Source organism: Nothobranchius furzeri, chromosome 15, assembly GCF_043380555.1.
Source record: "Nothobranchius furzeri strain GRZ-AD chromosome 15, NfurGRZ-RIMD1, whole genome shotgun sequence".
Classification (NCBI taxonomy): domain Eukaryota; kingdom Metazoa; phylum Chordata; class Actinopteri; order Cyprinodontiformes; family Nothobranchiidae; genus Nothobranchius; species Nothobranchius furzeri.
Window position 1 is genome coordinate 47,230,884 of NC_091755.1, and position 23,286 is coordinate 47,254,169.

At 47.5% G+C, this 23,286-nt stretch overlaps 1 protein-coding gene across 2 annotated transcripts in view; it reads right to left on the reverse strand.

Moving 5' to 3' along the window:
* Window positions 1-23,286, reverse strand: part of kcnd1 (potassium voltage-gated channel, Shal-related subfamily, member 1) — a 49,894-nt gene that overhangs the window by 25,849 nt on the left and 759 nt on the right. The window contains exons 2-4 of one of the 2 annotated variants that reach the window (XM_015968801.3): window positions 14,980-15,810; window positions 13,083-13,328; window positions 9,374-10,086 (exon numbers count right to left, since the gene is read on the reverse strand). In XM_015968801.3, coding sequence (XP_015824287.1) covers window positions 9,374-10,086; window positions 13,083-13,328; window positions 14,980-15,135 — 1,115 coding nt within the window. In that variant the 5' untranslated portion in view covers window positions 15,136-15,810. Of the gene's footprint in view, window positions 1-9,373; window positions 10,087-13,082; window positions 13,329-14,979; window positions 15,811-23,286 lie in introns of those variants that run through there. The other variant, XM_070544946.1, reaches the window with a different exon arrangement.

Consider the following 23,286-nt stretch of genomic DNA (forward strand, 5'->3'; position numbering starts at 1 on the left):
CTCGGGTTTTTCTTGAAGAACTCAGAATAGATGAGATGTTTTGGGTCAGAAGATAAAGGAGCAGGAAGGAGAAACTCTGAAACCTCCATGATGGCTGAAGGAAAGCGTCTGAGCTCAGATCCTGCTCTGCAGCTACTAAGTGGCCTGAAGAAGAACTTTTCCAGCCTCTGAAATATGAAGCTGCGACCATTTCACAGTTTAAAACAAGCCATTAGATCCCAGTCTGACGCTGTTTGTGTGTTAAAGTGCAGCGCAGCGCGATGAAAGCCACAGTCGAGGCTCTGGTTTCTCACTCTCAGCCTCCGAGTCCGGCTCCGGGTCTGAGATGTGAATCCCAGCCGGAAGAGTCCTGCCTCACAAGGAATTCTGCAGGATCAGCACGATTTAAAAAAACTACCTCCAGCCGAAAATGTGATTTTACTTCCAAAACCAGCAGCAGGTCCGCAGGAAAGACGATGGAGAGAATAGAGGAGAAGAGAAGAGACGGAGAGGGGAGGATTCAGGTAGAAGGATACGCGAGAGCAGGAAGAACGAGGTAGAAGCTCGGCTTGGATCCATTTAGGACTCGTCCTCTTCCTGCTGGTCGCTAATGCAGCTTGAGACAGAAGGAGGAGGCCGGAGACGAGCATCAGGAAGGATCCTCCTGGAGCTCCTGCTGGTTCATAAAGAGCTGAAACTAAAATCTCATGTCTTAGTCTGATTTTTCACTCGGACTTTGTTCTGACACCAAAACTAAATTCCCCCAAACTCAAGGGATGAGAGGAATAAAAACCAGTTTAAACTGGATTTTTCTTCTACGGGTCTCTAAAAACACCAGAGAAGCCAGTCTGGAACCATGGTTCGGATTCCTAACCGCCGTTAGACCCTGCCTTTATGTGTAGAGAACCGAAGTTTACTAGCCATCACGACCCACACCGGTGAACCGGGATTCACGACGCCATTTAACTTGTTAAAACAACTGGAAATAGCCCTCTGGTCTCAGCAGCTTTAATCTTTACATTTTCGGTACCTTCCAGAATGAGCCGCTCCAGGACTTTGTCACTTTAAAGAGCAAGTCACCCCCAAATCAACATTTTTTTCCTGATAAACTATATAAATGCGTGTCTAATCGTGCTGCAGACACGTGTCGTCAATAGTTTTGCACTTTAGTGCATTTTAGTTAAAATTTGATTTTCTGCCTAAAACTGTCAGTGTTGTGCCGTTGTCAGGTAAAAACGCTGCACTGCATTTGAATTTAAATCTGCCATTGCTATTGGCTAAGAGGTACCCTAGAATGTTAGCTGGTACCATATGATGTCACAATGTCGTTTTGAGCCTGTGCGTGTGTATTTGTTAGCGGCTCCGCCCTCTCGGTCTGCTAGGCAACAGCATTTGTTCAAAGTCTGTTTATTAGCCTTTTTCATTTTATAGACACAAAGTCCAGCCATATGCATATTGTTCAAGCGTACGTGTATGCAACAATACAGGTAAGAGAAAAAAATGTGACAACAAAAACAGCAATAACAAAAAGACACACACACTCAGGACAACAAAACTACACTACCTGAGGTGATGGAACAATCCCCACCCGCTAGGCTAATACCATCTAAACAGGATCAAACTTGAGCCACTATCTAAGCTGAACCAGAAATCCTGATTTTACCTTTATTGCCTCAATTTTTCTGCCTCAATTATTTCTAAGAAAGCCAGGAAGGGCTGCCAAATGTCATAGGATTGATTGATTGAGCCTTGGACGCAGTACCTGAATTTTTCAAGTTTTATGTATGTCATAGCCTCTGAAATCCAACGTGAATACACGGGGGATGTCGGTCCTTACACCTGGTCAAGATGTGACATCGGGCAAGAAATGGGCGACGGTGGCACAGGAGTTAAGCGCTCGCCCCGTAATCGGAAGGTTGCAGGTTCGAGTCCCGCTCAGTCTGTCGCTGTCGTTGTATCCTTGGGCAAGACACTTAACCCACGTTGCCTGCTGATGGTGGTCGGAGGGACCGGTGGCGCCAGTGCTCGGCAGCCTCGCCTCTGTCAGTGCACCCCAGGGCAGCTGTGGCTACATCGTAGCTCATCACCACCAGCGTGTGAATGTGTGTGTGAATGGGTGAATGACTGATTGTGTTGTAAAGCGCCTTGGGGGGTTCCAGGACTCTAGATGGCGCTATATCAAATACAGGCCATTTTTTACCAAATGTACAAAAAGCCAACATATTACCCAGCCTCTTATTAATCTTCTGTGACCCCAAATAAAGCAATAAAAGGAGATGGGTGGACTGAAACCTTCAGCACCTTAGAAAAGGTTTCAACGATTGAAAACCAGAAATTGTGCAGTTTAGGGCAAGTCCAAAACATGTGGACAAGGTCTGCAGAGTCCTGCTTGCATCTGTCACATACTGGGTCCACATCTGGCTTTTGACCGGTGCAACCTATGAACAATCTTGAACTGAATCACGGTGCGTCTCTGACATATTGATGAAGTGTAGGTCCCATGAATGACTTTCTGCCACATTACATCTGAAATTTGTTCTCTTAAATCTCCTTCCCACTTAGATTTTAGTTGCTCTAGGGATGTTGAATCACATGAGCAAAAAAGTTTACATACTTTCCCTATTAACTGTTTTGTGCCCGTCTTGAATTTAAATAAAGCAAAGATTCAGGTGGGTAGGAAGGAAAACATTGGGAATAAGAAGCCACAAAACTACGTATCTGTAGATTCCTGTAAAAATGGGATCTATGGGAATGTTGTATCTTTTCACAAGTACCTCAAACGAAACACAATTATTATCCAAATATAGATCTTTTAAATCAAATGATTACTAACAACTGGGATTGAAAAACAGAGGTTACGATTCTTGAATGACCTTCTGAGTTGGTTCCAGATTTTAAGGGAATGCAGCACAACAGGATTGCAAGTATAATAAGAAATTGGCTTTGGAAATGGGAGTTCACTACACAGGAGAACTGGTGAAGAAGTGAAATTGCAAGTGGCCCTCTCCAAGATTAACCACAAGGGGGCCTCAGGGGAGTTCTCATCCTTCAACCAATAATTTAGGGCTCTGATGTTTGCTGACCAATAGTAATTTAAGAAATTGGGGAGTGCTAGGCCCCCTTGAAAGCGGGGTTTCTGTAATATCAACCTCTGAATACGAGGGGGGTTTATTATTCTGGATAAACGCAGAAATTATACTGTCCACAGATTAGGAATGTTTTGGAACAGATTGAGAAGTCTTGGCAAAAAGGACATCGTAATGTTTATTCTACTGCTTAAAGAGAGGGGTAGCATGTCTATGAGGGGCAAAAATTATATTTAAAAAGATCCTTGTAATCTAGGGATATCCAAATTCCTAGATATTTAAACCTTTTAGTATTAATTTTGAAAGGTGTGGAACCAAGGGAAGTACTTCTTGCAGCCAGCTTAATTGGTATCAGTTCACTTTTCTGGATATTAATTTTATAACCAGATATTCTACCAAATCTATGCAAAACATTCAGTATATGAGGAAGGCTGTTCATGGGATCACAAACATACGAAAGCAAGTCATCAGCATAAAGAGAAAGCTTGCACGCTTGACCACCACGAGTAATCCCTTTAATATTAATATCCTGTCAGACAGCGAGCGCTAAGGGTTCTGTGGCTACTGCGAAGAGGAGCGGTGACAACGGACAACCCTGTCTAGCGCCCCTCTGTAGGTCAAATAAAGCTGAAATGTAGTTATTTGTTCGGACAGTTGCCATTGGTGATGAAAAGAGAATTTTAATCCAAGATAACAACTTTTGACCAAAACCAAATTTTTCGAGAGTATGAAACCGATAGTTCCATTCCACGCGGTCAAACGCCTTCTCCGCTTCCAATTATTGCACTATCTCTGGTGTGGCTGATGTGGAGGGGTTATAAAGAATATTGAAAAGACGCCTGAGATTAAAAAACGAATATCTACCCTCCATGAAGCCAGTTTGGTCGGACGCTATGATCGAGGGGAGAGCGTGTTCTAAACGTCGGGCAAGCAGTTTAGTAAGGATTTTGACATCCGTGTTAAGAAGAGATACAGGCCGATATGAACTGCAATTACTGGGATTTTTAACATTCTTCAGAATAAGAGAAATGGTGGCTTCCTGCATAGTAGGGGGAGAGAATTTGTTGAGAGGGATTCATTAAATACAGAGTAAAAGTGGGACAAGTACCCCCAGAGAAAGTTTTAAAAAATTCTGATGGAAACCCATCTGGGCCCGGTGATTTTCCACTTTGCACGGTCTTTATAGCTGCAATCTGTTCTCCTGTTGAAATATCCTCTTCCATCCTGGCAATCGATTCTGGTTTTAACTGGGGAACGTCCAAATCATGAAAAAAGGGGTCTAGTATGGAATTCTCCTGGAGCGACTCAGAGGTATGTAACCTTGAGTATAGTTGTGGAAACACCTGTTGATTTCAAAGACATCTGTGTGTTTTATGTTTTGCTCATCATTAACTTCCGATATATATTGGTTAGCAGGTCTCTGACGCAGCTGGCGTGCCAAAACTTTACCTGCTCTTTCCCCGTGTTCATAATACTTAAGATTGGATTTCAAAATCAAATTTTCTACTTGGTTGGTCGAAAGGAGGTCAAATTCCATTTTGAGAGTCAGGCACAGTTTGTGCAAAGTATCTGAAGGTGAGGCACTGTACAACAGATCTAATTTCAAAATTTCATCGGCCAATCGCATGAGTCAACTTGTACGCTCCTTCCTTTGCCTTGCACAATATGAAATAACCTGTCCTCTCAAATATGCTTTTAACGATCCCCAAATTAAAGAAATCCCAAATTCTCCACCGGAAAAGGGTGGCTTGCCAACTCCGGGTCGGGGGAGAGGTCCTCCCTCAAGTGGAGGAGTTTAAGTATCTCGGGGTCTTGTACACGAGTGAGGGTAGGAGGGATCGGGAGATCGACAGGTGGATCGGTTCGGCGTCTGCAGTGATGCGGACGCTGAGCCGATCTGTCGTGGTGAAGAGGGAGCTGAGCCAGAAAGCCAGGCTCTCGATTTACCGGTCGATCTACGTCCCAATCCTCACCTATGGTCATGAGCTTTGGGTAATGACCGACAGAACGAGATCGCGGATACAAGCGGCCGAAATGAGTTTCCTCCGTAGGGTGGTCGGGCTCAGCCTTAGAGATAGGGTGAGGAGCTCGGACATTCGGGAGGGACTCGGAGTAGAACTGCTGCTCCTCCGGATCGAAAGGAGTCAGTTGAGGTGGTTTGGGCATCTGGTCAGGATGCCTCCTGGACGCCTCCCTGGGGAGGTGTTTCGGGCATGTCCTGCCGGCAGGAGGCCCCCGGGTCGACCCAGGACACGTTGGAGAGGTTACATTTCCAATCTGGTCCGGGAACGCCTTGGGGTCCTGCCGGAGGAGCTGGTGGAGGTGGCCGGGGAGAGGACGGTCTGGAGCTCCCTAGTTGGGATGCTGCCCCCGCGACCCGGACCCGGATAAGCGGAGGAAGACGACGACAACGACAACCAAATTAAAGAGTATGAAACCCCTGGAGTCTGATTCTGGGCAAGAAAAAATTCAATTTCAGAATTAATAAAAGTCACATCATCAGAAAGAAGCCGAGGATTGAGTCTCCAAGGTCAGTGTCCCGAGGCTTCCCCGGGAATGCACAATGCCATAGTTAAAGGGCCATGGTCCAAAATGACAATAGGTTGATACTCACAATCTGATCCATTTGGGAGGAGTTTCTTATCTATGAAAAAATAATCTATTCTTGAGAATGACTTATGGACTGGCGAAAAAAGAGTAGTTCTTGGTATTAGGATTGTAAAACGTCAAACGTCCGCTAAACCTGATGCCTGGAGAAAAGTTTTAATGACCTCAGCTGACTCTGAACTGCGATCCAAAGCTGTGGATAGAACGCAGTTCACATCCCCACCCAAAATAATATGATGCAAATCCATATTAGGCAATTGTGAAAAAAGCATTGTTAAAGAAAACAGAATCATCGCAGTTCGGTGCATGAATGAAGACGGCCCACCACCCTCACATGACGTCTTGCAGGGTCAGACTCTAATTTGGACATTATAAAAGGAACCCTTCTGTTTATAAGAATAGTGACCCCCCCCCCCCCCCCCCCGTATTAGAATTGAAATTAGAATGGTACGTTTGTCCAGTCCAACCCCCCTCCAACCTACATTGATCAGCAACACGCAGATGGGTTTCTTGGAGATAAACAATGTCAGCGTTCAGATTATTAAGATGTACAAGAACCTTTTTTCGTTTCACGGGATGGTTTAATGATTTGACATTCCAGCTAACAAACTTGACTGAGCAGCCCATACCCTGTCCTATAGTGGTAACATTAGCCATTTTTAATTATAGAAAGAGCGAGGCAGTTCAGAATCACTTTTATAACAGGATCTTGGACTTCACACCAGCAGCGTATGACATAACCCATTAAAAGAGGCCCAGCGGGTACCCCAATAATCCCACCCCAGTCATCAACAAGAACACGACGACCAAAACCCCCACCTAGTAACAAACCACACATAAATGTGGATAACGGGAAACCACTAAGTGAACAGCAAAATGGCCCCAGCCCACTCTCCTTAACAAGGAATGTGCATTCAGATTACAGAACTCAAACTACAATGTCAGTATTGTTTTATATGTATGAAAGTACATTTTGAACCCACCTCCTCATCAGTTGGGTGTCTGCAGAACAGAGAAAGAAAACAGGAGGGAAGAGGGTGATATCTCTGATGATAAAAACGTGATGAAAAGTATGATTATTGTCCCCCGGGGGTTCGTCCGCCACGACGGTGCTCCTCACGTAGGCCGTCGCCCTCTCCGGATTCTGAAACTCTCTGGTGTCCCCTTTGAACGAGATGTGAAGACGTGCAGGGAATAGTATTCCATAACGGACATCTCGATTGCCCCTCAGCAGATTCCTGACGTCACTGAACGCAACACGGGCCTTAGCAACCCTTGCAGTGTCGTCTGGAAAAACTGCAACCGGCTGCCCTCTGTAACGCAGCGGGCCTCGTTCCCGAGCACGTCGTAGCACATCCAGGCAATCTTGGTAATGATGTAACTTTGCAATGATGACCCGGGGTTTGCCGTTTGGCTTCTTTGGTGCAAGGCCTCTGTGTGAGCGGTCAATCAGGATCTCTTTCTCCAACTGCAGAACTTCCTTCAACATCTTGGAAACTGAAACCGTGGTGCTCGAGCCTGCTTCCTCTGCGATTCCCACAATACGAACATTGCACCGCCGCAGCCTCCCTTCGATATCTTCATTCTTCTCCGTAAGTTCTGTGACTTCCTGCTTCAGCTCAGTGGCAGCTGTTTGCAACATGGTGACTTCATCAGAGCAGGTTGTGAGCCCTTCCTCCACACTGACAACCGTGGCTTTAACAGAATCCACATCGGAGCGAACAGTCGATCTGAGTTCCTTTAGCTCACCCTTGATTGCATTTAGCTCTTCAGATAGAACACTTTTCAGTTCAGACCTAATAATTAAAGCAATGTCCGCTCTCAGTGAGGTGAGGACTTCCGCTTTCAGGGACTCCGCATCCATCTTTCCCTCCGGGGCCGGAGCGAGCATCTGGTCCGGCCGAGCTGGCGAAGGCTGCACCAACGGGCTAGCTCCCTTGCTAGCCGCTGGGCCTGTGTACCTACTCGCCATTTACTGAACGCCCACTGTCCAAACGTAGACTGCCTGTAGAGGTTACAAATTTGTGCACCCGTCGGACATGCCACACGAGCAAAATGAAACAGAGTTTTAGGAGAGTTTAGGCAGGAGCTCCGTACTGAGCGTCTTACTCCATTGCTGGCTCACTAGCGCCCCTAGGCAACAGCGTTTGTTGCATTTTTCAAACAGGAAGTAAAACTCTGGTAGGGGGTGACTTGCTCTTTAACTTACTGACTGATCTTCATCTGCGTGTGTCACACGTCACATGATCAGGAAGCAGAAAATCCATGCATTAGGAGACTGTTTTGGGCCACTGGTGTGGAAGAAGCGATGCACGAACCGGAAAAGCTTCTGCTGCTCACAATTCAACAACGAAACATGAAAGAACGGATAACTCTAGAAAGTCTACGCTTTGTTTGGGTAGTTTTGGCGCTGACATCATCAAAGAGCACAATGCTATGCGACTCTTCAAAAACAGTAAAATCACTTTTCAGCTTTACTGATCAGGAAACGGCTGGCTGTTAGAGAGTTAAGAAAACAACTGCTGCAGGCCACGCCCACTCATCCACAGATTGGCTGCTATGAGATGAAAAGGGTGGAGCTGCTGCTCCTTCAGCATCTACAAATGAGGTGGTTTTATGCCACTATCCCTTACTGTGATGTCACAATAAGGGACTTTTTGAAATGTCTCACTCTAGGGAGATGATTCCAGGAACCAAACTCTGACAGATAATGGACAGACGGTTTTTATTGGAGTGTTTCTGGAGGAAGTAGAGAGTCACATGGCAGCACGAAAGGATGCGGAACGATGAATTTTGCATAGCGTGATATTTTAAATTACAACCTGATGGAATCTGGAACACTCGGAATCAGGACCAGATGTTTAACCACAGAATGTCCAGTCAGCACCAACCATCACTCTGATGCTATCTGACGACGCAGCTCAGGTGATCAGCTGACCAGATCCAAGACAGAAACCATTCTGATGGGCGCAGCTCCTCAGAGAGGCAGCCGGACGTCTTTTCTCTTTCATGGAGAATGTTCTCCCTCAGATTTGAAGGTTCAGACTCAAAGGTCCGGAGTTCTAATCATCTTCTAACCTGAACATGTGGAAGGAGACCTTCAACATTAGAACAACACAAACCTTCGGATGCTGCCGACCCAGATTCATTCATTAAAGAGTCGATGCTTCCTGCTCTCATCCTTTGAACCCACAGATGATTTATCCTCAGGAATTGGTAGACTCATGCACGCACACACACACACACATGCGCACACACACACACACACACACACTGAGGTGTGTCGGAGTCGTATGGTCGCTGCTGATGAGGCCTTTCTGACTCACACTCTATTTCTGATGTTTCCAAAAGCTCATTGAAGAGCTGATAGTAGATCAGAGCCACAGGGCAAATGAACACACACACACACACACACACACACACACACACTTCCTGTGTGGGCGGCAGCGGGGTGAAAACACACAGTCATACTGGAGAAGCAGCGAGTGGGAGGCAAACACACACTTCATCTCTTCATGGTGGAAACCGTGACCAACGGTGATGATGGGAGAGCGCGTCCTGACACAAAACAACATGTTTATCGCCGAAGAGCACACGCTGGGGTTGACATGGCAACGGCGTTACCAACTGCACGGTCATCAGCTTCAGAATCAAATCTGTTTAATGTCAGAAATCACACCGTCAAATCCACGCCAACTCACCCCAGCGTTGTCATGGTGACGATGGTGTACCAGAAGGAGGCCGGGATGGAGGTGAAGGTTGAGCCCTTGGTGCCTTTCTCCGCATAGAACATGACGGTGGCGAAGATGATGATGGCCATGGTCAGGGAGAAGAGCAGGAAGCCGAGCTCGGAAGCACAACTCTTCAGCGTGTAGCCCAAAATCCTCAAACCCTGAGAGTGACGCGAGAACTTGAAGATCCGAAAGACTCGGAAAACCCGCAGGGTGACGAAGGCGCCGCTCACGTCCTCATTCTCCGGCATCACCAGGCCGATGTAGTAGGGCATGATGGCCACCACGTCGATCACAGACATCACTGAACGCATGAACTTACAGCGGCTCGGAGCGGCAAACAGACGCATCAGGTACTCAAAGGTGAAGATGAGCACGCAGGCCGTGTCCATGCAGAAGAAGGCCAGCTGGTATTTCTCACCGCAAGGCAGGTCTTTGACCTTCCCTTCAGGAGGCCGACAGGGGACAGTCTCCACCACGTTGGCAATGACGGACACGGCAATGAAGAAGCCTGTGACGTAATAGAAGACCAGCGCCATGGTGGACGTGTGGGGGTTCTCGAATGCTCGCCACAGGCGCTCCCTGGGAGTGCTGTGTGGAGGAAGGGGGGCGTCCATCGCCTCATTGGCCTCCGTGTCCTCAGCCAGACGCTCCTGGTTCTCCTTTTTCCTGTCTCGATACTCCTTCAGATAGAGAGACAGAGGGGGTTGAATGAGCGGTCTCTATCATCAAATCCAACATTTCTCCATCATCAAGACCATTAAAGACCAAGTTCAATCATTTCTGACACATTCGCAGTACAAATGAACACCTTGTGATGTAATGTCTGTGGTAAAAAGCTCTGGCGCTCCTGTTTCAGGAACTAGAATGAAGCCGGAGCGGAGGGAAGCAGCAGACGGACTCTTATTACCTGATATTTGGACATCTCGCCTCTGATTGGTTACCGGCATTGATGATGTTTTATCTCCACAAATAACACAAGCCTGGAGGAGTTCTGCTGTGTGGTGGAGTTGCTAATGCTAACAGTTAGCTTCTACTAGCTGAGGCGTTCTCTGCTGTTTCCTGGACGCTAAGCCAACAACAGCCTTCCCCGTCATGAGACCAGATGGGTGAGTCCATGACGACGTGTCATGCAGCTGACTGGCTTTTCTCATCCGAACAGCTCGGTCTATTTTCTAATCCAGGAAATAGGGGTAGAAGACCATCTCCATGTCCAGCCTGCGTGTTAAACTCGGAGTGACTGAAAGGTTTCTCGGTGGCCTTTAACAAGTCTCCATCATCAAGAACAGCGATGTGTCTCCGCCGTAGACCACTAAAACACCCGCATCATCAGACCACCTAGTAACGTGGTCCTGGAGGACCGGGGCCGGACAGCCCTCCTCTGAAGTCCACCGAGTTCTCTGAATTTATTCTAGCAGCTCGTCAAAGCAACATTTGGACTTTTAAAAACCCATCGCTGGACCCAGCCTCCATCAATCAGCGCTGTTCTGGTGCCAGACCTCCTCCAAGAGCCATAAAGTGATGATGAGGAGCTTTAAATTTCTGCCTCAAGTACTTCATAAGATAAAACTTCATGGGAGGAACATCGGAGAGTCCCACCTGCTGCTGCTGAATCAACATTACAGAACCTGGTCGGGTCAGCCGGACCGGGGAAGTGAAGAACCATCAGTTATTTATGAGTCACTGGACGGGTCGGTAATAAAAACACAAGAGCTGCTGCAGAGGAAAGGTGTGTGTGTGCAGCAGCAGGAGCTCCTCTCCTCTCCTCTCCTCTCCTCTCCTCTCCTCTCCTCCTTAACCCCTCTCCTCTCCTCTCCTCTCCTCCTTAACCCCTCTCCTCTCCTCTCCTCTCGTGGTCTGGCTGCTGGACCTCCTCTCCTCTCCTCCTTAACCCCTCTCCTCTCCTCTCCTCTCCTCTCCTCTCCTCTCGTGGTCTGGCTGCTGGACCTCCTCTCCTCTCCTCCTTAACCCCTCTCCTCTCCTCTGCTCTCCTCTCCTCTGCTCTCCTCTCCTCTGCTCTGCTCTCCTCTCCTCTCCTTTCCTCTCCTCTCCTCTCCTCTCCTCTCCTCTCCTCCTTAACCCCTCTCCTCTCCTCTCCTCTCCTCTCGTGGTCTGGCTGCTGGACCTCCTCTCCTCTCCTCCTTAACCCCTCTCCTCTCCTCTCCTCTCCTCTCCTCTCCTGTCCTCTCCTCTTCTTTCCTCCTTAACCCCTCTCCTCTCCTCTCCTCTTCTCTCCTCTCCTCTTCTCTCCTCCTTAACCCCTCTCCTCTCCTCTCCTCTCCTCTCCTCCTTAACCCCTCTCCTCTCCTCTCCTCCTTAACCCCTCTCCTCTCCTCTCCTCCTTAACCCCTCTCCTCTCCTCTCCTCCTTAACCCCTCTCCTCTCCTCTCCTCTCCTCTCATCTCCTCTCCTCTCCTCCTTAACCCCTCTCCTCTGCTCTGCTCTGCTCTGCTCTCCTCTCCTCTCCTCTCCTCTCCTCTCCTCTCCTCTGCTCTGCTCTCCTCTCCTCTCCTCTCCTCTCCTTTCCTCTCCTCTCCTCTCCTCCTTAACCCCTCTCCTCTCCTCTGCTCTCCTCTCCTCTCCTCTCCTCTGCTCTGCTCTCCTCTCCTCTCCTCTCCTCTCCTCTCCTTTCCTCTCCTCTCCTCTCCTCCTTAACCCCTCTCCTCTCCTCTCCTCTCGTGGTCTGGCTGCTGGACCTCCTCTCCTCTCCTCCTTAACCCCTCTCCTCTGCTCTCCTCTCCTCTGCTCTGCTCTCCTCTCCTCTCCTTTCCTCTCCTCTCCTCTCCTCCTTAACCCCTCTCCTCTCCTCTGCTCTCCTCTCCTCTGCTCTGCTCTCCTCTCCTCTCCTTTCCTCTCCTCTCCTCTCCTCTCCTCTCCTCCTTAACCCCTCTCCTCTCCTCTCGTGGTCTGGCTGCTGGACCTCCTCTCCTCTCCTCTCCTCTCCTCTCCTGTCCTCTCCTCTCATCTACCCTCCTATCATCTCCTCTCCACTCCTCTCCTCCCTAACCCCTCTCCTCTCCTCTCCTCTCCACTCCTCTCCTCCCTAACCCCTCTCCTCTCCTCTCCTCTCCTCTCCTCCTTAACCCCTCTCATCTCCTCTCCACTCCTCTCCTCCTTAACCCCTCTCCTCTCCTCTCCTCTCGTGGTCTGACTGCTGGAGCTCCTCTCCACAGACAGCAGATCGGAACGCCGGGCATCAGGAGGAGATAAAGCCGAGGTGCTTGTCGGAGCGCTGCAGTGACGCTGGGGTTTGAACCCGTCTGATGGGACTGCAGCACTAAAAGAACATAAAACCAGCAGGAACTGCTGTGTTTGTCCTTTAGATGTAATGAGCCTCTGATTGGATCTCAGAATCACTCAGAGCGTCGAATCAGAATCACTTTTATTAGTAATTAAGACTCACTTGAACTAAACTCCCGAGATGGTGAGTTTCACCTCCTCTGAGCTTCTGGGCGAGCGTTTACGTTTACTGGTGAGACCAGATCACTTCCTGGTGTTAAAGTCTTCACTCCACATCCAGACTTCCTCAACAACATTCCTACTATCCTCATGAACACTTCAGGCCTCTGAGAACAGATGGTGTGTTTTGGGTTTGCAGTGGACATTATGGGTAGCTGAAACTGAATTCTTATCCTAACCCTGCGTTTAAAGACTGGTTCTGGTTCTGGTTCTGGTGTACCTCCATGCAGCAGTCCCCGATGATCTCTGGCACGATGCCGTAGAAGGCCAGCTCCTCGTCGAACGCCTGGATGCACTCGTGTCGAGGGTAGTGAAGCTTCCCGGTGCGATAAAAGTTGAGAATATGCCGGAACATCTCAGGGTCTCGGTCGAAGAAATACTCCTGCGTGTCCTCGTTGTAGAAGAACTCCTTCTCCGAGGAGCCCAGCAGCGTGTCGGGGTAGCGGTCCAGCGTGTTCTTCCACGTCTGCGGCACAAATCAGGAGATGTTTTTAGTCAGGATGGGAAACACCTTCTCAGGGTTCTACAACCCCCCAAGGCGCTTCACAACACAATCATTCACCCATTCACACGCTGGTGGGGACGAGCCACGGTGGAGCCACAGCTGCCCTGGAGCGCACTGAGTCACTCTGATGAGGACTCACCACCTGAAGGTCAGCAGGTGCCTCCTGAAGGGAGCTGACTTGAGACGGGAACAATCAAGACTCAGGAACAGTAACGCTGTCTGGTTTCGTTCCATCACCTCCGTCCTCCTGTTCTGCAGGAACCAGTCCTGATTAAATGCTCAGATCTCCAGGTTCTTCTGAAGATCTGCGTCCTCTGGAGCAGAACTCAGGACAGCAGAACCTGTTCTACGTCGGGTGGAATGTGGATTCTTCTACCTGATGCTGACAGGACCGTAGATGGTCCAGCTTCTCGTCGGGTCTCATGTGGAGTAAGGTCTCTAGAGGCTACTACATAGTCCTACATGAGCCGACCAGATCCAATCACAGCCCAGAACCAGTCAGCGGGTGGAGCTTAGACATCTAACCAACATCCTTAATGCTGACGCCGAGAGAGACAGACGTCTTCATCGTTTCTTCATTAAACCGCTTCGACCTCACCGGAGTCTACCTCCATCTGATGGACCCAGCAGGACCCACGTGGACCCGGGTGGACCCAGCTAGACTCGGATCCAAACCCAGGCCAATAATTCGTCTAATAAAACTGAGACCTGATCTCCACAGCGAGGTGACGTTATTGCTAAATAATCAGAAGTGGTTTAAAGCGATGGCGCCTCTTTATTTATAGATGAAGGAATAATGGAGCCTTTGGCTCAAACCGCCTCCGTCCCCAGGTTGGACCAGGCGGTTCTGTGACTCAGCAGGACGGACCCGGGCAGACCAGACGAACGAGCTGGTGTTGGTTAGAGGAGCTTCAGCCCCACACAGCTCCTCCTGAAGCAGGAGGCATCTGAACCAGAGACGGGACCATCGGCCCTCCCGGTGACTGAAGGTGATCTGCTGCGGCGTCAGCAGCTCCGCTCGCCGCTGGAATATCACGCCTCAGCATTTATTCCGAGTTTAACTGAATTTATCCTGGATTCCTTTGAATCTGCAGGACGTGGAGCTGCTGACGCGTTTCTGATGACACCAGAAACACAAAGCTGAGCCTTGATGTCATTAGAGGAGAAATCTTTCATCTAAAAACAGATTTTTGTTTCTTCTAAATATAATTTGCTTTAAGAATAGATTCAGCGGCGATGGATGTTGATCGTTTGAAACCGGCAGCTCAAAAGGAGACAGCTGTTTGTGTGGAGGAGCAGAAGGCCTCTGATTGGTCAGGACTGGTCCATGGTTCTGCAGGTTCCCGTTGCGACCCGATCTGGGTCATTTAAACACTCTCGGGTCACGAGATGGGGGTTCTGGGTGGAGGATCACCGGGCTGACCCAAGAGGTCGTCGGGATGGAAACAGGAAGTGATGAAGAAACGAGCTGAAGAGCGTCACAACCAGGTGACCCGGTCCAGTCCCAGACTCCACCAGCGCTGTGTTGGATCGTGCTGCCATGACTTAATAACAGTCAAACACATTCAGACATTAGCCCCGCCCACTTTTGAAGCATGCTCAGGAGACCCACCTGAAACCTGACTCCGCTGACGTTGACGTACAGGATCTCGTCAGATCTGGATGAGTTGTCCACTGGAGGTTTGGGCATCGTCTTTTTGGCCAGCGGCAACCAGCCTACAGCCGCCGCCCGTGCGAATGGCAGCCATGTTGCTACGCCAGCCGCCATCTTGGATTAGAGAGTCTGACCTGAAGCTGAAGGTTTTTTCCTGGGGGCAGCAAGGCAGGAGCAAGGTGGAGCTAATGAGTCTGAGGTAAGGCTTGGCTTCACGCCACTTGGTCGGATTCCCTGGTGCAGTGACAGACGGGGCGGCCGGACATGTTGGAGGAGGATTCAGGGAGGGGGCTAAGGGTCAGAGGTCAGCGGGTGTCAAGCCATGAAAACTCAGAAGAGTTCAGTCGAGACAGGAAGTCTGCAACTCTGCAGTTTTCTACGGAGTTAAGTCCTGCAAGACGCTGCTCAGGGTGAAAACGCCTTTTTGTGTCCATTAATGTTAAAGACGAGACGACGGAACGGGTTCTGTTTGCCTCCAAACAACAAAGTCTCAGATTAATAAGAGCTGTTTTAATAAGGCTGCTTATTGCTGCGGGATTTCTGATCCAGGAAGGAAGGAGTTAAAGGAGCAAAAGGAGGCGCGACTCCTGCTCGTCTCTCAGACTCTTATTAAATTGTGATGATGCTCCCTGAAGTTGCAGCATAGACAGAACGGTTGCCTCGCCGCCTCTAAGTGATCCCTGCTCCGGAGATTATGGGTCCGCAGCCTCCTCCTCTTTCAGCTCCTGCTCCTCCCGGCTCCTCTGGCGAACCTCAGGGAGCGTCGCGGAGTGTCCATGTAAGGCCGTCCTGTCAAAAAACACAACAGAGACAGAGTGAGACGGAAACCAGGGAGAACGGGAGGAGGAGACGGGCGGCAGCGGTGGAGAGGGAAAACTGATGAGGAGAAGGAATACGATTAGGAAAGACGAGTGGAAAAGTTCATTTAGAAGACAAAGAAAAGGGAGAAAACTAAAACTGGGATTGGGAGGATGTGATAGTGTTCACGAGTGGAGACGTGACACACAGGAAGTAGAAAGGAAAAGAGGGATTAGGAACAAATCCGATGACAGAAAGGGAGGAGAAGGTGTCGGATCAACAATGAAACTAAACAAAAGGGAAGAAATGAAGGAATAGAAAATGTTGTTTTGAGCCTCATCTGGTCCGAGACCAGCCAAGTCCCATCCGTCCGGATTTTAGGGTTGGATCATACGATTCCCAACAATCCAAGACAGAAAGGGAAGACGACATGATAAAAGCTGGTCTCCTGTCAGTAAAAACCTCAGAAAGGGTTCGAGAGGGAATCAGACTGCTTCCAACCTGTCGGGAACTCCGGAGCTGAATGTGTTTCCATCCCAAAACACACGATTACCTGCTTTCTTCTGTGAGATCAGTTGATCAGAGAGGAAAACGCGTTTAGATTGCAGTTCTCCTGTTAAACAGCAGGCGTCACTAATGAGAAAAACACCAAACAACAAGAGCGGCAGCAGAAGAAGAGTCGGACGCAGAGAGTCTCAGGAGACTTCCAGAGGTCTCGTCTGATCAAACAACGGAAACGACCTGATCTGGATCCAAACAGCATCAAAGCGGGGATTATCCACAGTCCAATCACAGCGCTGTCGCAGGGAACAGGGGGCGGGTCCAAATGAGGACAAGCTCCGCCCAGCAGAAGTGTACGGTCCACTCAATGTCACGTGCATCTGGGAATCAGAATGAACCAGTTCATCCTCACATTCCTGAGTGAAATCAGAAATGTTCATGTGTTCATCGATCTCAACGACCCCAAGGGTCAAAGGTCAAGCATTAACTTCACCTGAGCACACCTGGAGTTGAGAGGGGAAGTGTCATGTGTGACGGACAGCGCTGCTGTCCTGCTGCACAATGAAGAGTTGTCCACCCAAATCCACAAGGGATTAGAGTTAGGGAGGATTGTAAAATTAGCAGATTTAATCATCTGGTTTTCAAACACTTAAGGATGAAGAAGGAGAACAAACAGAAGATCCGGGTTCTGGTTCTGGGTCCGGGACACAGACGTGTCTGAAGCCTTCAGAGAGCAGCTCAGAACCTCCCGTTTTCTATCCCCGAAGTCACCTCACATCAGAACTCTCCTTTTAATCCCACCGTGCACATGCCTCTGCGGCTTCATCTGGACCAGAACCACAAAAGTTCTGCTTTCACTAAATCTGGTGCAGCCGGTCCAGATCAGTCTGGAGGAGTTGACACGTAACGCCTCAGAGCTTCATGCTTCCTGTCGGCTGATGAGTAAAAACAGAAGTTGGATGTGGATCAACGAGGCTCAGAGGCGTGAGTCATTCCTCGGATCTCATGGATTTTTACTCCGGATTCAAGTCAGACACAACAGTTGAATCCAGAAGGATCAATCAGGATATCAGCAGGAATATCAGGAGAACTTGGATCTGTCGCATGGATTATTCAAACAGCCCCCCCCCCCTCAGCCCGGGAACCCCCCCCCACCCCCACCCCCCCCCCACGCGACCCTGCGTGGACAAAGCAGGTTCGGATAATGGATGATGGATTATTATTATTATTACTATTATTATTTATTATTATAATTATTAATATTACTATTACTATTATTTTATTATTATTATTACTATTATGACTATATTATTATTATTTATTATCATTATTAATATTACTATTACTGTTATTTTAATATTATTATTATTATTATTACTATTACTACTATTATTTATTATCATATTAATATTACTATTATTTTATTATTATTATTATTATTATTATTATTATTGTTATTATTATTATTATTACTACTACTACCACTACTACTATTAATAATAATGATAATAATAATAATAATAATAATAATAATAATAATAATAATAATGGTTTTTGGTCAAACATAAAAATAATCACTATATCCATCTATTAATATTTTATGTAACAGTAAATATAAAAATATGAAATGACTTCCTGGTTTTATGATATTTTGATAACAACATTTTCATGTTTTTTTTTATTCTAAACGTTTTCTTCTTGGTAAAAACAAAAATAGTAAAATTTTGTAGTCCCTGAGATGTTTACTATTATTATTTCATTAGAAATTAATTTGTTATTAATTCTTGTAAGTTAGATAAAAAGTGAAATATCTTCAAAATCCCTGTTTCCTTTATCGTGGAGGCAGTGGTACCACTGAGTTGAGCCCTGGACTGACCAGAACCAGCACCGGCAGGTTTGTTTATCCTCTTCGTTTCGTTTCTGCAGGTGAATTTTCCACGACTGAACCAAGCAGAACCTTCATCTGAGCATTAACGCCTCAGTACTTCAGCTGGTCCTAAAGCAACCCTGAACTCGAGGGTTCTGGTGGATTTCTGGCCTTGAAAATCAAGCAGTAGGTCTGAGGTCCAGGAACGGTTCAGCTGCGTGGCGGAGGGTTGGTAACCCCATAGCCCTGCAGTGAGAAGGTTGCAGGATTAAATACAAACGTCTGGAGTTAGCATGTTCTCCCCACACATGTGTGGGGGTAGCATGTTCTATACACATATGTACATGGAGTTAGCATGTTCTACACATGCATGGGGGGAGTTAGCATGTTCTACACATGCATGGGGGGAGTTAGCATCTTCTACACATGCATGAGGGGAGTTAGCATGTTCTACACATGCATGGGGGGAGTTAGCATCTTCTACACATGCATGAGAGGAGTTAGCATGTTCTACACATGCATGGGGGAGTTAGCATGTTCTACACATGCATGGGGGGAGTTAGCATCTTCTACACATGCATGAGGGGAGTTAGCATGTTCTACACATGCATGGGGGAGTTAGCATGTTCTACACATGCATGGGGGGAGTTAGCATGTTCTACACATGCATGAGGGGAGTTAGCATGTTCTACACATGTGTACATGGAGTTAGCATGTTCTACACATGTGTACATGGAGTTAGCATGTTCTACACATGCATGAGGGGAGTTAGCATGTTCTACACATGCATGGGGGAGTTAGCATGTTCTACACATGCATGGGGGGAGTTAGCATGTTCTACACATGCATGAGGGGAGTTAGCATGTTCTACACATGTGTACATGAAGTTAGCATGTTCTACACATGTGTACATGGAGTTAGCATGTTCTACACATGTGTACATGGAGTTAGCATGTTCTACACATGTGTACATGAAGTTAGCATGTTCTACACATGTGTACATGGAGTTAGCATGTTCTACACATGTGTACATGAAGTTAGCATGTTCTACACATGTGTACATGGAGTTTTCATGTTCTACAAATGTGTACATGGAGTTAGCATGTTCTACACATGTGTACATGAAGTTAGCATGTTCTACACATGTGTACATGAAGTTAGCATGTTCTACACATGTGTACATGGAGTTAGCATGTTCTACACATGTGTACATGAAGTTAGCATGTTCTACACATGTGTACATGGAGTTTTCATGTTCTACACATGTGTACATGGAGTTAGCATGTTCTACACATGTGTACATGAAGTTAGCATGTTCTACACATGTGTACATGGAGTTAGCATGTTCTACACATGTGTACATGAAGTTAGCATGTTCTACACATGTGTACATGGAGTTAGCATGTTCTACACATGCATGAGGGGAGTTAGCATGTTCTACACATGCATGGGGGAGTTAGCATGTTCTACACATGCATGGGGGGAGTTAGCATGTTCTACACATGTGTACATGAAGTTAGCATGTTCTACACATGTGTACATGAAGTTAGCATGTTCTACACATGTGTACATGGAGTTTTCATGTTCTACAAATGTGTACATGGAGTTAGCATGTTCTACACATGTGTACATGAAGTTAGCATGTTCTACACATGTGTACATGAAGTTAGCATGTTCTACACATGTGTACATGGAGTTAGCATGTTCTACACATGTGTACATGAAGTTAGCATGTTCTACACATGTGTACATGGAGTTTTCATGTTCTACACATGTGTACATGGAGTTAGCATATTCTACACATGTGTACATGAAGTTAGCATGTTCTACACATGTGTACATGGAGTTAGCATGTTCTACACATGTGTACATGAAGTTAGCATGTTCTACACATGTGTACATGGAGTTAGCATGTTCTACACATGCATGAGGGGAGTTAGCATGTTCTACACATGCATGGGGGAGTTAGCATGTTCTACACATGCATGGGAGGAGTTAGCATGTTCTACACATGTGTACATGAAGTTAGCATGTTCTACACATGTGTACATGGAGTTAGCATGTTCTACACATGTGTACATGAAGTTAGCATGTCCTACACATGTGTACATGGAGTTAGCATGTTCTACACATGTGTACATGGAGTTAGCATGTTCTACACATGTGTACATGAAGTTAGCATGTTCTACACATGTGTACATGGAGTTTTCATGTTCTACACATGTGTACATGAAGTTAGCATGTTCTACACATGTGTACATGGAGTTTTCATGTTCTACACATGTGTACATGAAGTTAGCATGTTCTACACATGTGTACATGGAGTTTTCATGTTCTACACATGTGTACATGAAGTTAGCATGTTCTACACATGTGTACATGGAGTTTTCATGTTCTACACATGTGTACATGAAGTTAGCATGTTCTACACATGTGTACATGAAGTTAGCATGTTCTACACATGTGTACATGAAGTTAGCATGTTCTACACATGTGTACATGAAGTTAGCATGTTCTACACATGTATACATGGAGTTTTCATGTTCTACACATGTGTACATGGAGTTTTCATGTTCTACACATGTGTACATGGAATTAACATGTTCTACACATGCATGAGGGGAGTTAGCATGTTCTCCTTATAGTTACGTGGAGTTTGTATATGGAGTTTAAACATCCAACTACTGGGAGCAGAACTCATTGGTTCTGCTGACTGAATCGTGAATAAACCGGTCCAGTTCAGATGTTCTGTTTGTTGTTCCAAACGTCTGCAGAGGGAATGGATCTTTGGTCCACATTAAGAGGTGAAGCACAAGAGCTCAGGCCCAAAAGAACCCAATTCAGAACCCGTTTTAAAAACCAGATCTTTAGTTTTACTGAAGTTGAACATTAGGTGACAGAGGTCACCGGATCACGGATCGGTCCTGCATCAGTACCGGGCCAATAGGAGGTACAGCAGGTTCTGGAGGTCCACTGGACTTTTAGGATGTTTGTAGTCTGACCCAGTTTCTTTAAATAACTGTATATTTAGATGGTTCTTTCTGTATTTGTTTTATGTTCCCTAAAATATCCGGTTCTGTTTCTCTGACCTTCAGGTCGGAGACGGGTCGGGTCAGAACTCTGATTTCAGGCTCAGTTACAGCAGCGGTTCTTCAGAGCCTTCCTGGGTATTAGTGGGCTGAGTATGGCACCATTAGACAATCAGCACCACTGCAGCACACACACACACACACACACACACACACACACACACACACACACACACACACACACACACACACACACACACACACACACACACACACACACACACACACACACCACAACAGGAAGCTGCTGGACCCAGTCAGCCCACAAAAGCACCAGAACAACGTGAACAGAACCCGTCTGTTTAGGACAGTCTGTCTGTGCCTAGAGCCCGGTTCTGGTCCAGCCCTCCTGGGAGGATCCGGCTGCAAAGAAGGGATAAAGAATGAATTCTCTGGGTTCTGGTCAGAACCCTGGAGGATGCCTCCTTAAATCTGGACCTGGAGTTCAGTTCTGGTTCTGATGTCAGGCTCATTCAGAAGAATTCTGTGATCCAGATGTTCTCCAGTGATTAAAAGTTCCGCCAAGAACCTGGTGTCAGCTCAGATGGAAGTTCTGCTTTAATGGAAACTCAGTAAACATCTGATGACTGAGATGGTACCAGGACCGGTTCTGACCCGTCCTGCTGCCGTTGGTCGGTTTGAGTTAGGGTTTGCTTCAGAACAGCTGAAAAACAATCCAGAATCCTGGAATGTTATCCAGAACCGTGGGGACCAGATGTCCAGTTCTGGTCTTTTTTTAAACGGTCATCTCTCATCAGTCTGGTTTCCATGGAAACGTCCACCAGCATCCTTAGTGCTTGAACGACAACTCTCGGAGCCAAGAGGAGTACACCGGTCTTTTAGAGATAAGCTTCTGTGCTTCTGGATTCTGATTTGGACCAGGACCGGGTCAGATATCCGGTTCTGGTCCCATTGGGTTGTCTTAGTAACGACTGAACTCCAGAACCGGTCAGACAGACATCAGGACATCGGAGTCATTTAGACACAAGAGCCAAGCATTCAGAACCAGATGGTCAGAACTCTGGCGGGTCGTCCAGGATCATTTAGTTTGACAACTTGTCTTTTTGAGAGTCTGGATCCAGTTCAGACTGGTTCTGTGGCGTTCCACGGAGCTCTGATAGAACCCCCACCTCTCATGTTCCTCCACGTGAACTATCCACAGGACCTGATTCTACGTCAGCAGTTACCATCCCGCTTGGCACCACAAAGGTTCTGGTCCACCGCCCGTTGTATGTTTGGTTTAATCAGGGATGATGTAACCAGAAGAACTAACGGAACCCTGAGCTCAGGAACAGCTGCTCAGAACCAAAACCCGTCCTCCTCCCATGTCCCGCAGCAGGAGCAGAAAGTTCTCCTCTGCTCCTCTGCCTGATAAAACCTGCAACTGATCCAGAAACTGGACCAAGTTTAGAAACGGTTCTGAGAACAAATAAGAAACCCAGAGGGCAGAACCACCAGATTTACCAGGACCAGCAGGTCTAGGACTACCAGAACCACCAGGACCAGCAGGTCTAGGACTACCAGGACAACCTGGACCACCAGAACCAGCAGGTCTAGGACTACCAGGACGACCAGGACCAACAGGTCTAGGACAACCTGGACCACCAGGACCACCAGATTTACCAGGACCAGCAGGTCTAGGACTACCAGAACCAGCAGGTCTAGGACTACCAGGACGACCACGACCAGCAGGTCTAGGACTACCAGGACAACCTGGACCACCAGAACCAGCAGGTCTAGGACTACCAGGACGACCACGACCAGCAGGTCTAGGACTACCAGGACGACCAGGACCAACAGGTCTAGGACAACCTGGACCACCAGGACCAGCAGGTCTAGGACTACCAGAACCACCAGGACCAGCAGGTCTAGGATTACCAGAACCACCAGGACCAGCAGGTCTAGGACAACCTGGACCACCAGGACCAGCAGGTCTAGGACTACCAGAACCACCAGGACCACCAGGACCAGCAGGTCTAGGACTACCAGAACCACCAGAACCACCAGGAC